At 36.1% G+C, this 15,773-nt stretch overlaps 1 protein-coding gene across 9 annotated transcripts in view; it reads left to right on the top strand.

Annotated features, from left to right (window-relative positions):
* Positions 1-15,773, top strand: part of BRAF (B-Raf proto-oncogene, serine/threonine kinase) — a 165,713-nt gene that overhangs the window by 57,708 nt on the left and 92,232 nt on the right. For all 9 annotated transcript variants that reach the window (XM_055591107.1, XM_055591098.1, XM_055591099.1 and 6 more), the window contains exon 2: positions 8,680-8,781. In XM_055591107.1, coding sequence (XP_055447082.1) covers positions 8,680-8,781 — 102 coding nt within the window. The remainder of the gene's footprint in view (positions 1-8,679; positions 8,782-15,773) is intronic.

The raw sequence follows: 15,773 nt of genomic DNA, 5'->3' as shown, positions 1-15,773 counted from the left end.
ATCTCTTCTTAGTGTCTCTAGGGCTTCTTTCCTGCAGCTGGCATCTCTTTACACATCATCAGTTTCTGTCTTTCGGTTGGATTTTCCCTCCAGCCTACAAACATACTCTATTATCTGCCAGCCCTGATACATATGCAAATACATATAAACATGATGACAAACTATATGCTAAGTCACTTCAGTCGTGTCCGACTCTGTGTGACCCCATAGACAGCAGCCCACCAGGCTCCCCCGTCCCTGGGATTCTCCAGGCAGGAGTTCTGGAGTGGGGTGCCATATACAGATACTTATATTTCATTCTTCTGTCTTCTGTCTACTATTTCTTGTTCCTGTTATTATCTAATAAATTAGCTTCATTGAATCAAGTTTTTCTCCTACCTCAGTGTCTGTTTCTTCTCAGTCATTTTTGTGGACTCTATTCTTTATCAATCTTCTAAATTTTGGTGGGGTCTAAGGGTTGAGTCTTCTTTGCCTATACTCTGTTGGAGATTTCCTTATTAGCATTCTGTGACACCTAAATATATATCCTGCCTCATAGTTCTTCCTGAGTGCTGAAATGCATAGCCAGCTGCCTACTTGATCATTTAATTAACCTCTCTTTTAGGTAATATAATACTTGATTTCTTCCCCTAGAGATTCCCCACTTCAGTAAATGGTGTCACTGTCCATCCTGTTACCTACTCAAAATTTTGGGGTCAGCTTTGATTCTTATTTCTCTCATTCTTCTCCCATATCTAATTTAACAAACACCTCTGTGCCACAATGTTCTCATCTATAAAATGAGAGGATAATTGTTAGTAATAAAATATCAGGTTATGACACACGTACGTCTGCTTTTGAAAATTCAAATTCTCATATCTTAGAATAAAATGAAAGCAACTTACCATGACTTTCAGGACTCTTCATAACCATACCTTATGTCTAGTTGTTCTGACTGCTTTTTGTTATCACTTTTGCTATCTTTAATTCTCTACTTTAAAACATAACTTTTTATGTAATGTCTTATTGGTAGGGGGTGGAAAGCAGCTTCAGTTTTTGCTTTGTGCTTGTTTTGTGGTATTAAAATGTAAAGATAGTGCCAAATTTTAAATCAGTTGATGTTTTTTCACCTAGTGAATCACTTATCTTTATAAATAGACCTACTATGTTTTTCTAGTTTTGTGGCAGATTGGTAAAAATTTCTAGAAGTGAAATTGCTAAGTTAAAACATAAGCGTGTTTTCAGACCTGTGAATCCTATTGAGGTAAATTTTTGAGACATTACATGACCAAAAAGGTTTCATTTACCCTCATGCTTGATTGGTAGTTTGCCTGAGGGTAGAATTCTAGGTTCAGATCATTTTTATATAGGACAGTGAAAACATTACTCCATTGTTTTTTCTGTGTAACAGCTTTATTGAGATGTAATTCAGATATCATAGAATGCATCCGTTTAAAGGGTGTGTTTCAGCAGTTTTTAATATGTTCCCAGAGTTGTGCAGTTGTCACCCCAGTCGCTGTAGAACATGTTCATCACCCCAAAGAGAATCCCCCAGACAGCAGTCATTCCGCATTCCCACTAATGCACCAGTCTTAGGCAACAAGTAATCTACTTTCTCTTTTCATGTTGCTGATCAAAAGTCTGATATTAATTCTAGTTATTTTGTAGGAACCATTTAGGGTTTTCTTTTCAACTCTGAATTTCTGAAATTTATCCATGAAAACTAGGATTTATTCAGACATGAGTCTGTTTTACTTATCTTACTTTACTTAAAACTTTATAACCTTTTTATTTTGTACTGATGTATAGTCAATTAACAATGTTATGATAGTTTCAGGTGAACAGCAAAGGGACTCAGCCATACATATACATGTATTCATTCTCCATCAAACCCCCCTCCCATCCAGGCTGGCACATAACATTAAACAGAGTTCCCTGTGCAATACAATAAGTCCTTGTTGGTTATCCATTTTAAATACAGCAATGTGTACATGAGCTTCCCAGAGTCCCTATCATTCCGGGATGTCTGACTGTAGGTGAGTGATCAGACCATCGTGGTTATCTGGGTCATGAAGATCTTTTTTGTATAGTTCTTCCATGTATTCTTGCCATCTCTTCTTAATATCTTCTGCTTCTGTTAGGTCCATACCATTTCTGTCCTTTATTGTGCTCATCTCTGCATGAAATGTTCCCTTGGTATCTCGAATTTTCTTGAAGAGAGCTCTAGTCCTATATTAAAAGAGATCTCTAGTCCTGCATTAAAAAATACATATATAGTACTGAGTTATATTTGAGTTTGTCCTCACAGGTTAGATTATTTTGTGGCTTTATTTTTTTGTTTTTGTCAAGTTTTGACACCTGGATTTTGCTAGCTTCATAAAATGAATTTGAAAGGTTTTCTTTTTTATATGTACTATCACCTATTAATTAATAGTGTGTTTCCTTAAAGATTTGATAGAAACCATTGATTTGAACCTGATACCTTCTTGTTGGGAGGAAGGGCATCAGTGCCTATAGTTTTCTTTCTGCCATTGCCACCCTTCATTTCTTTCCGTAGCAGTCCTTATGCATTATATTTTAGCATAGACTTTTTTTTAAAATTCAGGTTTTTTGGAGAGTGAAATTTGCCATTTGTAAAGTTGTGAGAAATGATTGGTTGTTTACTAACATTTAGTTCAGTTCAATCGCTCAGTTGTGTCCAACTCTTTGCGACCCCATGGACTGCAGTACGCCAGGCCTCCTGTCCATCACCAACTCCTGGAGTTTACTCAAACTCATGTCCATTGATTCAGTGATACCATCCAACCATCTCATCCTCTGTCATCCCCTTCTCCTCCTGCCCTCAATCTTTCCCAGAATCAGGGTCTTTTGCAATGAGTCAGCTCTTCGCATCAAGTGGCCAAAGTACTGGAGTTTCAGCTTCAGCATCAGTCCTTCCAATGAATATTCAGGACTGATTTCCTTTAGGATGGACTGGTTGGATCTCCTTGCACTCTCAAAAATCTTCTCCAATACCACAGTTCAAACGCATCAATTCTTCGGCGCTCAGCTTTCTTCACAGTCCAACTCTCACATCCATATGTGACTACTGGAAAAACCATAGCCTTGACTAGAAGGACCTTTGTTGGCAAAGTAATGTCTCTGCTTTTTAATATGCTGTCTAGGTTGGTCATAACTTTTCTTTCAAGGAGTGAGCATCTTTTTGTTTCATGGCTGCAGTCACCATCTGCAGTGATTCTGGAGCCCAAAAAAATAAAGCCTGCCACTGTTTCCACTGTTTCTCTGTTTGCCATGAGTTGATGGGACCAGATGTCATGATATTTGTTTTCTGAATGTTGAGCTTTAAGCCAACTTTTTCACTCTCTTTCACTTTCATCAACAGGCTCTTTAGTTTTTCTTCACTTTCTGCCATAAGGGTGGTTGCATCTGCATATATGAAGTTATTGATATTTCTCCCGGCAGTCTTGATTCCAGCTTGTGCTTCATCTAGCCTAGTGTTTCTCATGATGTACTCTGCATAGAAGTTAAATAAGCAGGGTGACAATATACAGCCTTGACGTACTCCTTTCCCTATTTGGAACCAGTCTGTTGTTCCATGTCCAGTTCTAACTGTTGCTTCCTGACCTGCATACAGATTTCTCAAGAGGCAGGTCAGGTGGTCTAGTATTCCCATCTCCTGAAGAATTTTCCACAGTTTATTGTGATCCACACAGTCAAAGGCTTTGGCATAGTCAATAAAGCAGAAATAGATGTTTTTCTGGAACTCTTGCTTTTTCCATCATCCAGCGAATGTTGGCAATTTGATCTCTGGTTCCTCTGCCTTTTCTAAAACCAGCTTGAACATCTGGAAGTTCACAGTTCATGTATTGTTGAAGCCTGGCTTGGAGAATTTTGAGCATTACTTTACTACCGTGTGAGATGAGTGCAATTGTGTGGTAGTTTGAACATTCTTTGGCATTGCCTTTCTTTGGGATTGGAATGAAAACTGACCTTTTCCAGTCCTATGGCCACTGCTGATTTTTCCAAATTTGCTGGCATATTGAGTACAGCACTTTCAGAGCATCATCTTTTAGGATTTGAAATAGCTCAACTGGAATTCCATCACCTCCACTAGCTTTGTTGAAAGTGATGCTTTCTGAGGCCCACTTGACTTCACATTCCAGGATGTCTGGCTCTAGTGAGTGATCACTCCATCATGATTATCTGGGTCATGAAGATCTTTTTTGTACAGTTCTTTTGTGTATTCTTGCCACCTCTTCTTAATATCTTCTGCTTCTGTTAGGTCCATACCATTTCTGTCCTTTATTGAGCCCATCTTTGCATGAAATGTTCCCTTGGTATCTCTGGTTTTCTTGAAGAGATCTCTAGTCTTTCCCATTCTATTATTTTCCTCTGTTTCTTTGCACTGATCGCTGAGGAAGCTTTCTTATCTCTCTTTGCTATTCTTTGGAACTCTGCATTCAGATGCTTGTATCTTTCCTCTTCTCCTTTGCTTTTCGCTTCTCTTCTTTTCACAGCTGTTTGTAAGGCCTCCTCAGACAGCCATTTTGCTTTTTTGCATTTCTTTTTCTTGGGGATGTCTTGCTCCCTGTCTTCTGTACAATGTCATGAACCTCCATCCATAGTTCATCAGGCACTCTGTCTATCAGATCTGGTCCCTTAAATCTATTTCTCACTTCTACTGTATAATTTTATTTATTTAAATAAAATTTAAATATTTATTTAAATATTATCTAAATAAATAAATTTATTTATTTTATTATAATTTTATTTCTCACTTCTACTGTATAATATAATTTATACTGTAAGGGATTTGATTAAGGTCATACCTGGGTGGTCTAGTGGTTTTCCCTACTTTCTTCAATTTAAGTCTGAATATGGCAATAAAGAGTTCATGATCTGAGCCACAGTCAGCTCCTGGTCTTGTTTTTGCTGACTGTATAGAGCTTCTCCATCTTTGGCTGAATACAGCCAAAGAATATAATCAGTCTGATTTCAGTGTTGACCATCTGGTGATGTCCATGTGTAGAGTCTTCTCTTGTATTGTTGGCAGAGGGTGTTTGCTATGACCAGTGCATTCTCTTGGTAGAACTCTATTAGCCTTTGCCCTTTACTAATATTACTTGGTTTTAATTGCTGTGTTCTGCTGAAGAAATAAAAAAAGGATAGGAAATCTTCTAGTACCTTTCTTGAAATTTGTTGTTTTTAATTCTTTCATTTCCCTTTTAGGATTGTTGTAACAGTTTTTCTTGTTTTTTCAAGAAGATATTTTAAGCTAAAACTCTATATCTACTGTTAACTTTACAATATTTTATTCTACTTTTTAATGTATCATCAAAGTATTATCATAATCACAGTTTCTTTTTTCTTATTCTTTAGTAAGATCTGAAAGAGTTTGCTTGCTCAGACTCATTTTTTCTAATTATAACTGAGTGATCATAGTGATTTTTCTTCATTCTTTGGATATAAAATTACTGTTGTTTGGAAGTTAAGAAACCTGCCTTTCAGGCAGTTGTGGTTTGGCCCTGCATTATGCAAATCTTAGCATTTTCTACTGCCAGGAAGAAAAGGAATCAGTTCTAATCAGCTCAGTCTCCTCATTTCTCGCATGCTCTTTGCCATCTCTAATTTTTTTTTTTTTTCCATTTCTCCCATTCTTTGAGTGAATGGTTCTTTACCCTAACTACACAAGTTTTATCTGTGGAACTTCAAGGGTGGAAAGAAAAAAGAGAGACTGTAGGTAATAGAGTACTTAATTTCTTGGACTGTAAAGAATTGCTGAACTAGGATTAATTTTTCTGTCTTATCCTATTCTGAAGAAAGCTTAAATCTTAGCTCCAACACTACTTTGAATACTTGTAATGACTAAGACACCAAGATAAGTGAGAGGGAATAAAAGATGAGTAAAACATATTTCTTATTTCAAAGTAGCTAATAGACATGAAAAACATAATCAATTTTAGAATATCAAATTCCGAATATAAAGCACTTCTGCCCTGGGTGGTCAGTAAACTCATCATAGAGGGAGTTTGTCATTTTCTGAGATGAAGCGACTGTAAGAAAAACATTTTGAAACAGGACCTGGTGGATAGATATCAAGTTAACTTTTGAACATGTTAAGTTTGAAATACTACTTATCTTAATAAGTATGTAGGAATGTACAGTAGGCACATGAAGAAAAATACCATGGAGTTGAGAGAACAGAGCTGGAAAATTTGGACTTCATCAGTACATATATAAAGCCACAAGATTAGATAAGATTACTTGGGAAATAAATGTAGCTAGAGAAAAGACATACTAATGCTTCCTGGGGATATGAGAAATTAGCCAAGGATTCTTAAAGGAAAAATATTGTAATATCTGATTATAGAAAAAAACTAGAAACTTATGTCATTTCTTCTCAAACTTTAATAAGGATCATTTTGTTAAAGTTCAGTAAGTTTGAAATGGGGCCTGAGATTCTGCTGCTCCTACAAACTTCCAGAAGATTATGCTGCTGGTAGTCTATGAACCATGCTTTGAGTAGCAAGACTGTCTATGACTAAAGAGACAAAGTAAAAAGAAGGAAAGACTGCAGCATTTGTAGGAGAATAAGGATTAATATCCAGAATAAAGGGCATCTGTAAACTGAAAAGAAAAAAAACAGAAGGGAGAAAGAATATGGATAGATAATTTTTCATAAATTTAAATGATCAATCAGCATGAAGAATGCTCAACTTCCTGGGAAATACAAATTGAAACAAGAAGATCACGTTTCCCCCATTAAGATCAGGAAAAATTTTAAAGTCTGATAATATACACTGTTGGTGGGATTGTGGGGAAAGGGTGGACTGATACCCTAATAGGAGGTATCTTGGTACTTTTGTCCTTTTGGAAGACCATTTGCCATACTGACTTTAAACGTGCATATCCTTCAATCCAGGTCCTGTGCTTCACTGTCTAAAAGGAAAACTTCTGCCTTTGTCCAGAAAGGCATTTCAGAGCCATTTTGAAGCATTGTTTAAAGCCGGGAGAGGTGAAATCTAATGTCCTTCAGGAAGGAATTATTAAATAAACCAAGTGCCCTTTGCTTATTTATTCTCCTTCGTACATTTAAAAAATTATCTCACATTTTTCATTATAACTTTAAATAATTTAAGTGGCCATGATTTCTAGAGTATATTTATGTTAAATACATTTTCAGTCACACCATAAAATTACAGATTTAAATCATTCAGTTTATAGAGAGTATCTGTAGACAGTATATACTGTAGTATAATTTGCAAAAAGCATGTTCTCACACCACTCAGATAAATTGAACTCATTTTTCACTAAGAAAAAAAAATGATCTGATTGGTTATTTATCTTAAACATGTAATATGTGCCTATACTATGACCACTAGACTTCTGAATTCTCAGTTGGGTGGCTAGATAAATGAAGAAGGCTTGAAACCTTCCCAGGAATTTGTTTCACTGATACAATAAGGTCTTGCTCTTAATATCCTCCCCCTTTTTTGTCAAGGGATTTCCCTTCTTTTCTTGTTTGTTAGGTAGTTTGAAGTTTATATAGCTCAGAAGAGTACACATTAGTAGATGCACTGGAGATGGATAAGAATTTTGCCTTTCTTTTACAAAGTGGAGAATTGCAACATAGTGATTTTTAAAGGAGAGGAAGAAAGAACTAGTTCTTAAGCAGATCATTTAGGAAGAATACAAATAGACAATGGAAATCTGGAAATGATTCTCCTAAAATCATTCGTATCCACCTAACCTTAAGTTACCTTTGAAGTCCATTGAAATAAGCAGTGTCCTAATATTGTGAAATGAATGTTGTCTTGTCTGAACTTATGATGTTGTAATACAGCCATTTAAAAGGTGTAAAATAGGACTACCTTGGTGGTACAGTGGATTAGAATCCATCTGCCAGTGAAGGGGACATGGATTTGATCCCTGGTCCAGGAAGATTCCACATGCCATGGAGCAGCTAAACCCTTGCACCACAACTACTGAGCCTGTGTGCCTAGAGCCGGTGTTCTGTAATAAAAAGCCACTGGAAGGAGAAGCCCACACGCCACAATGAAAAGTAGCCCTCCGCTCACCACAACTAGAGAAAGTCTGTGCATAGCAACGAAGTAAAATAAATAAATTAATTAATTAAAACTGAAACTACATTGAAAGAACAAATACTTAAATACACTAAAAAAAAATAAAAGCAAAATACATACATATTGACATGGAAAGAATTCTAAGGCATGTTGTTTGGTGAAGAAAGCAAATGTTGAGAATATTTTAATATGTAATATTTGTATGTATTTGTCTATTTTATATATGTATGTATTTTTGTTTTTTTGAGTAAAAAGAAGTTATGGAAGAATGTATACCAGACCATAAACAGGACACCTTTTTGGCAGGACACCCAGAAATATGGGGAATGTGAAAAAGAGATTTTAACTGCTTGTTCTGAATACTCATGTATTACTTAAATGTTTTATAGTTGAGAAAATGTTGTATTACTAGTATAAGATGAAGCTTAAAATAAATCATCTCAAGATCTCTAAGCTCTAAATTTCAAGGAACACTGACAGTTACAATAATATTTCAGTAGGAATATTAAGATATTCATATTCTAAATGATTTGTATTTCATATTCATATTCTAAAGATTCTAAAGAATTCATATTCTAAATGATTTGTATTTAAATTCTTTTAAAATATTTTTTAGGTGTGGAATATCAAACAAATGATTAAGTTGACACAGGAGCATATAGAGGCCCTATTGGACAAATTTGGTGGGGAGCATAATCCACCATCAATATATCTGGAGGTAAGCTTTTGAGTGTCATATCTGTAGTAATTTTGAGGAAAAGAAAATGAAGTTGTAAGATGCATTTGTATTGGTAATATGGGTTATTTTAGGGAGTGGGATTAAAAATAGATATGTGAAGAGAGAATTAGCTTTGTCTTTATTGTACTCTTTAAGGTTGTTTCACTTGTTACAATAAATATATAGTATTTGGTAATTTGGAAAATAGCAAAACTAAAGAAGAAGTTGTATATAAACTTCAAAATACTACCCTGGTTTAAAAAAGAAAAAATTATTGAAAAAAGAGAAAACATTCTTTTCTGGAGGCCAGCAAACTAGTTGCTGTATTAGAAAATGGGGAGAATTTTGCAAAATATCTTGCTTCCAGAACAAATCCCCCCAAATAGGTTTTTGCTTCCTCATGGGTAAAATTTACAAAATTTGAGTATCTCAAGATTGCTTAGCATTACAGTTTAATAGTGCCTTGAAACTTTTGTATCCAGTCTTGAACATCATTGTAAGTTTATAGATTAGTTATTGTTCTTAATCCTATTAGGTAGCAGTTACTGTAATAATCACAGGTACGCTTTCTTGGCATTAGTTTCCTTATGTAAGTCACTCAAGTTCCACAGCAAGGAAGCTGTTATAGAATCTAGGCAGTCAGGCTCCACAGCCCATACTACTTACACTGCACTATGATGCCGGTCTCCATAAAAGCTAGCTCCAACTGTAAGAACCAGTCATACTGGGAGATAACCCTAAATTACAAATGATCAGGTTACCATTTGCCTTCAAATGCCAGAGATTTTTTAGGCATGGATTGACAGACTCCTAAGCCAAAATTCTAATTTAGTAATCTAATTACTTTTAAAGGGTAAGTTAAATCTTCAGTATTTCAAGAGAAAGTAAGTTTGTGTATTTCAAAAGAGACACTGATGTATAGAACAGTCTTATGGACTCTGTGAGAGAGGGAGAGGGTGGGAAGATTTGGGAGAATGGCATTGAAACATGTAAAATATCATGTATGAAACGAGTTGCCAGTCCAGGTTCGATGCATGATACTGGATGCTTGGGGCTGGTGCACTGGGACGACCCAGAGGGATGGAATGGGGAGGGAGGAGGGAGGGAGGTTTGGGATGGGGAACACATGTATACCTGTGGCGGATTCATTTTGATATTTGGCAAAACTAATACAGTTATGTAAAGTTTAAAAATAAAATAAAATTTAAAATAAAATAAAATAACCTTGAAAGTTTGGAAATGACTGCTAATAAACTATTCTCTCTTTATATGGCTTATCACAGAGCACACTGCCAGTTAGTATCAGTGCCAGGACTGGAACTCATACCTCTGAATACTAGTTAGTGTATTTTCTAATATCACATGCTGTTTTACTTTTGTGTGTGAGGAGAACAAGCAGAGGAGTCATAAGGAGGCAAATAGTCCTGGTGAAAATGGTAAATGCTTGTTAGTCAGAATTAGACAATTTAACCAGCAGTTTTTCTGCCAACCATTTTTGTGTCAGGAAACTTTCCCCACTCTCAGAGGTAATACATTTGCATCAATAACATGGTTTCACTATAGCAGGGATTCATTCGCCCCTCCACACACATACTCTTCAGGCTTTTTACTATTTGAATTATATCTAACTAGGACAGTATAGGGCTACCCAGGTGGCTCAGTGGTAAAGAATCTGCCTGCAGTGCAGGAGACGTGGGTTCCATCCCTGGGTTGGGAAGATCCCCTGGAGAAGAAAATGGCAACTCACTCCAGTATTCTTGCCTGCAAAATCTCATGGACAGAAGAGTGGCGAGCTACAGTCCATGGGGTCACAAAAAGTCAGACACAACCTAGCAGCTAAACGACAACAACAGAACAGTTTACAGCAGACTATACCTTACAGGTTGTATCATTAGCACATAGATTCTTACTGACAGGTACTAACATTACACAGTTTCTCTACAGAAAGCAGTATAATATAGTGGTTAAGATGAACCATGGAGTTACACACACCCTGTGTTTGAATTGTAGCTCTGCTTTAATTTATTCAGACAGGTTACCTAACCTCCCTATACCCCACCTAATTGGTAAAATGGAAATATATCACACATGGTAATTTAAAGACTAAATTTTGAGTTTACGATTATGAAATAAGTGCTCTGTAAATCTTTGATTCATTTATTCAATAGGCAATTATTGAGTGCCTGCTAACATTTGTACTTGTCTAGGCTCTGGGGATATATATATATTAAAAAAAAATCTCCTCCCAGTCTCTGCCTTCAGATAGCTTATATTTTAATCAAGGGAGTGGTTTACAGAAACTAAATACATAAATAAGTTAAAACATTGAACTTAACCACCATTTGATTTACTATGAAGAGGAGCCTGGCCGGAATTGAGAGTTTTCTTCCCTGAGGAAAGTTGACCAGGCCAAGGGAAAAGACTTGTGGGTCCTGATATTTGAAGGCCCTTAAGTGAGTAATCTACTGATTACCCACTGAGACCCACTATTCTCCTTTCTGTCTCGATGAGTTTTGCTACTCTAGGAATGTCATATAAGTGGAATTCTAACATATTTATCCTGTAACTGACTGATTTCACTTAGCATAATGTCTTCAAGCTTCATCCATGTTGAAGAATGTGTCAAAAATTTCTTCCTATTTAAGGCTGAAAAATATTTCATTGTATGTCTATATACCTGTATATAATATAATGTATATTATCCATTTGTCTATTGATGGCTACCATCAGTGGTTGGTTGTTTCCACCTTTTGGTTATTGTGAATAATACTGACTTTACCTTTTTTGGGTGTATATACCCGGAAGTGGAATTACTGAATCGTAAGATAAATCTATATTAAATTTTTAAAGGAACTGCCATTCTGTTTTCCATAAGCAGCTATATTTTGCATTCCCATTAACAATCCTTTATATCTTTGCTAAGACTTATTTTCTGTGTGTGTGTGTGTAAGAATAGCTGTCCTAATGAGTGTGAAGGGATATCTCATTGTGGAAATGCAGATCTCCAGCTTTGTTCTTTTTCAAGATTGTTTTGACCATTTGGGATCCCTTGGATTTTCTCATGAATTTCAGAATGGTGTTTTTCTATTTCTGCAAACACATTGGGATTTGGGTAGGGGTTGCATTGAATCTGTAGATTGCTTTGCATAGTATTGACATCTTCAGGGTTCATAACTCTTAAATACAAATGAACAGTTAAGAATAACCAGTATTTGAAGAAAGCTTTTAACAGGAAAGATAATGGCAGAAATGGTCAAAAGGGACTCAGAAACAGAGCAGAGAACAGAAGAAAATTTGAAAATCACTATAACATCAAAGATAAGAGAAGATCCATAATCTCTTCTTGCTTCATGGTTGTATTAAAGAAGCAAAAGTATTAAAGAATAAGAAAGAGCTCTTGGAAATTAAAATAGTAAGAGTTAAAATAGTATAATAGGAAATTTGTATATGTGTGTGTATCTGCATGTGCATATAAACAGACAAACACACGCTATAAAGTCAAGGACATCTTCCAGAAAGCAGAATGAAACAAAGATAGAAAATATTAAAGGAAAGATGGGAAAAATTGGAGAATAAATTGAGGAGATCTGCAAAAACCAAACAACAGGCTGTCCAAACTTGTTTTTAATTTCTCCTCCCATAATGACAAACATGGAGGTACGTTATTCAAAGTTGGTTCTACAGCTCAAGGTTGTTACACACTGGCATAGATTGCTACCATCCTTTTGGTTTCCGTCTGCAGCAGATCTGAGAATTGTACTCTTAACACAATACCTCAAGTCCAGAAGCAGGGATCACAGATACTCTGGTGTACTGAGTTATTTCATGGAGGAAAACCCTCCCCTCAAATCCCCTACAAGTCTTTACATCTCACCAACCAGAATGGGGTTACATAACTCCTAGACTAGTGATTCTGCTTACATTTTCTGAAATAAGAGGCTAAAAAGTAAAAATTTTCCAGTATTCACAGTCTGGCTTCAGATTAGTTTGTGCACTGGCAGATAGAAGTTGTGCTCTAGTTATTTCATTACATAGCATTTCCAAAGAAACCATTTTGATGTTTCCATAGAAAGTTAAGTCTTTACCTATCCCCACATTTCTTCCTCATAGCAAAACAGAATGAAATCAGTTATATCACCATCAGAAATCCTCATGACTTGCTCTTTTTTGTGTACTAATTTATTTAAAAGCAAGCTTTTAAGTTCTAGATTTTCTCCTACTGGCATATGAATAATAATTACCACTATTGATTCCCTTGATGATAAATGCAGTGAAATGAGCTATCGTATTCTAAAAGAATTTCAGTTTTGTCTTTTCAGTCTTTGGTTCCAATCTTTTCTTTTTACCATCACACAAAGAAAAGATATTTCCCCTAAAAGTCATTTCCCAGAATTTGTTATTTTTGTCCCAGTTCTTTTATTTTTACTCATCAGACAAATTATTTGAATGCCTTCTGTATGTAAGATATAATGCTGGATGCTTTTCTAGAAGTAGATTTCTGTTTCTGGACCTGATTTATTGGATTCCAGAAGTGAAGGGTGGAGAAGGCAATGGCACCCCACTCCAGTACCCTTGCCTGGAAAATCCCATGGATGGAGGAGCCTGATGGGCTGTAGTCCATGGGGTCGCTAAGAGTCGGACGCAAGTGAGCAACTTCACTTTCATGCATTGGAGAAGGAAATGGCAACCCACTCCAGTTCTTGCCTGGAGAATCCCAGGGACGGGGGAGCCTGGTGGGCTGCCATCTATGGGGTTGCACAGAGTTGGACACAACTGAAGCGACTTAGCAGCAGCAGCAGAAATGAAGGGAATAAAGTTTCTGGAATAACCCTCCAAGCTACCACTGAGTTTATGTGTATGCTCAGATCCCCTGCAGACAGATAGTAAAGCTCCTAACATTTATTGAGTGCTTGCTATGCCAGGAACTGTTCCAAGCATATAATAGATCATTTAAGCCTCAACCTGCCCTATGAGTTATATTTAATACTCATTTCCATTTTATCGAAGAAGAGACTCAGGCAAAAAAGGATTTTAATAATAACATGACCAGCGTTACACAACTGGTAAATGGGGTAGCCAAAGTTTGAAGCTAGACATTTTGAATTTAGAATCTGTGTTTTTTTAATGAGTCTTCTGTAACTGCTTACATTTTCCCCATGTGTATGTCTTCTTTTTTTTTTTCTTTTTTATCAGAACCTGTGCTCTTAATTGCTTTATCATTATTACTGTGCTTACAGCATTTCTGATCTTTAGCTTGTGTAGAACCCAAGATAATGCAAAAACATTTATCGAAACAGATACTGTAGTGAAAATAATACTGGAAGCTAGGTGCTTCCTGTGGAATGCAGAACAGTTCATTAATTATCAGTTGTGGACAGTTTGAAAGATTTCATTGTATCTTGTGAGATTAAGTTCAATAAGAATAAATATAATGAACTCTAATGATAGAAATTTTTTATTCCATTGTTTTTTCCTATTATGTTTTAATTAAGTAGGGCCTTAATTTTAATTGTCTTCCCATTTTTAATTGAGAAAGAATTCATGAACTGTGATTCACTTTTTTAAAGTATGCAGTTGAGTAATTTATAGTATATGCACAAAATTGTACAGTCATCACCATCATATAATTCCAAAACATTTTTATCACCCCCAAAAGAAACCTTTTACCCATTGGCAATCATTCTCTCCAATCCTTATCAACCACTTAGCCTAAGTTTCTTAATCTGTGGATTTGCCTTTTTGAACATTTTGTGTGAATGAATTCAACCAAGTCGTAGCATGTAGCGTTCATTCCTTTTTTGGCTAGTATTCTATCATGTGGATACATCACATTTTGTTTATCCATTAATCAACTGATGGACATTTAGCTTGTTACCACTTTTGGGCTATCATGAGTAAAACTGCTATGAACATTCATGTACAAGTTTTTGTGATAGACATGTTTTCAGTTCTTTTGGTTATGTACCTTGGGATGGAATTGCTGTGTCCTTTGGTTACTCTGTTTTAACTTTTTGAGGAACTGCCAAACTGCTTTCCAAAGTGGCTGTACCATTTTACATTCCCACAAGCAATGTGTGAAGGTTCTAGTTTCTATACATCATTGCCAACTTGTTAGTTTCCATTTATTATTATTATTGCCATCCTAGTAAGTGTGAATTGGCATCTCCTTATGGTTCTGATTTGTAATTCATTAGTAACTAATGATGTTAACCATCTTTTTCATGTGCTTATTAGCCATTTTTATATTTTCTAGGGGAAAATGTCTATTCAGATCCTTTGCCCATTAAAAAAACTGGGTTGTCTTTTTATTGCTGAGTTGTAAGAGTTCTTTGTATAGTTTCGGTGATAAATCCTTGTCAGATTTGATTTGCAAATATTTTCTCCTGTTCTGTGAGATGTCTTTTTTTTTTTTTTTCCACTCTTTTGATAGTATCTTTTGAAGCACAAAAGCTTGAATTTAGATGAAGTCGAGTTCATCTATTTTTTCTTTGGTTACTGTGTTTTGGTGTGTCATCTAAGAAACTATTGCCTAGTCCAGGGTCATGATGATTTACTTCTGTTAATGTTTTCTTTTAAGAGAAGGCACTGGCGACCCACTCCAGTACTCTTGCCTGGAAAATCCCATGGACGGAGGAGCCTGGTGGGCTGCAGTCCATGGGGTCGCAAAGAGTCGGACACGACCGACCGACTTCACTTTCACTTTTCACTTTCATGCATTGGAGAAGGAAATGGCAACCCACTCTAGTGTTCTTGCCTGGAGAATCCCATGGACGGGGGAGCCTGGTGGGCTGCCGTCAATGGGGTCGCACAGAGTCAGACACGACTGATGTGACTTAGCAGCAGTAGTAAGAGTTTTTTAGTTTTAACTCTTTTTTTTTTTAAATTATCTTTAAATGGAGGATAATTGCTTTAGAATGTTGTGTTGGTTTCTACCATACTACAACATGAATCAGCCATAAGAATACATGTATCCCCTCCCTCATCCCTCACAC

This window comes from Bubalus kerabau, chromosome 8 (genome assembly GCF_029407905.1).
Source record: "Bubalus kerabau isolate K-KA32 ecotype Philippines breed swamp buffalo chromosome 8, PCC_UOA_SB_1v2, whole genome shotgun sequence".
Lineage (NCBI taxonomy): Eukaryota > Metazoa > Chordata > Mammalia > Artiodactyla > Bovidae > Bubalus > Bubalus kerabau.
Note: the sequence above shows the minus strand (reverse complement) of the source record. Positions and strands in the feature narration are given on the sequence as shown.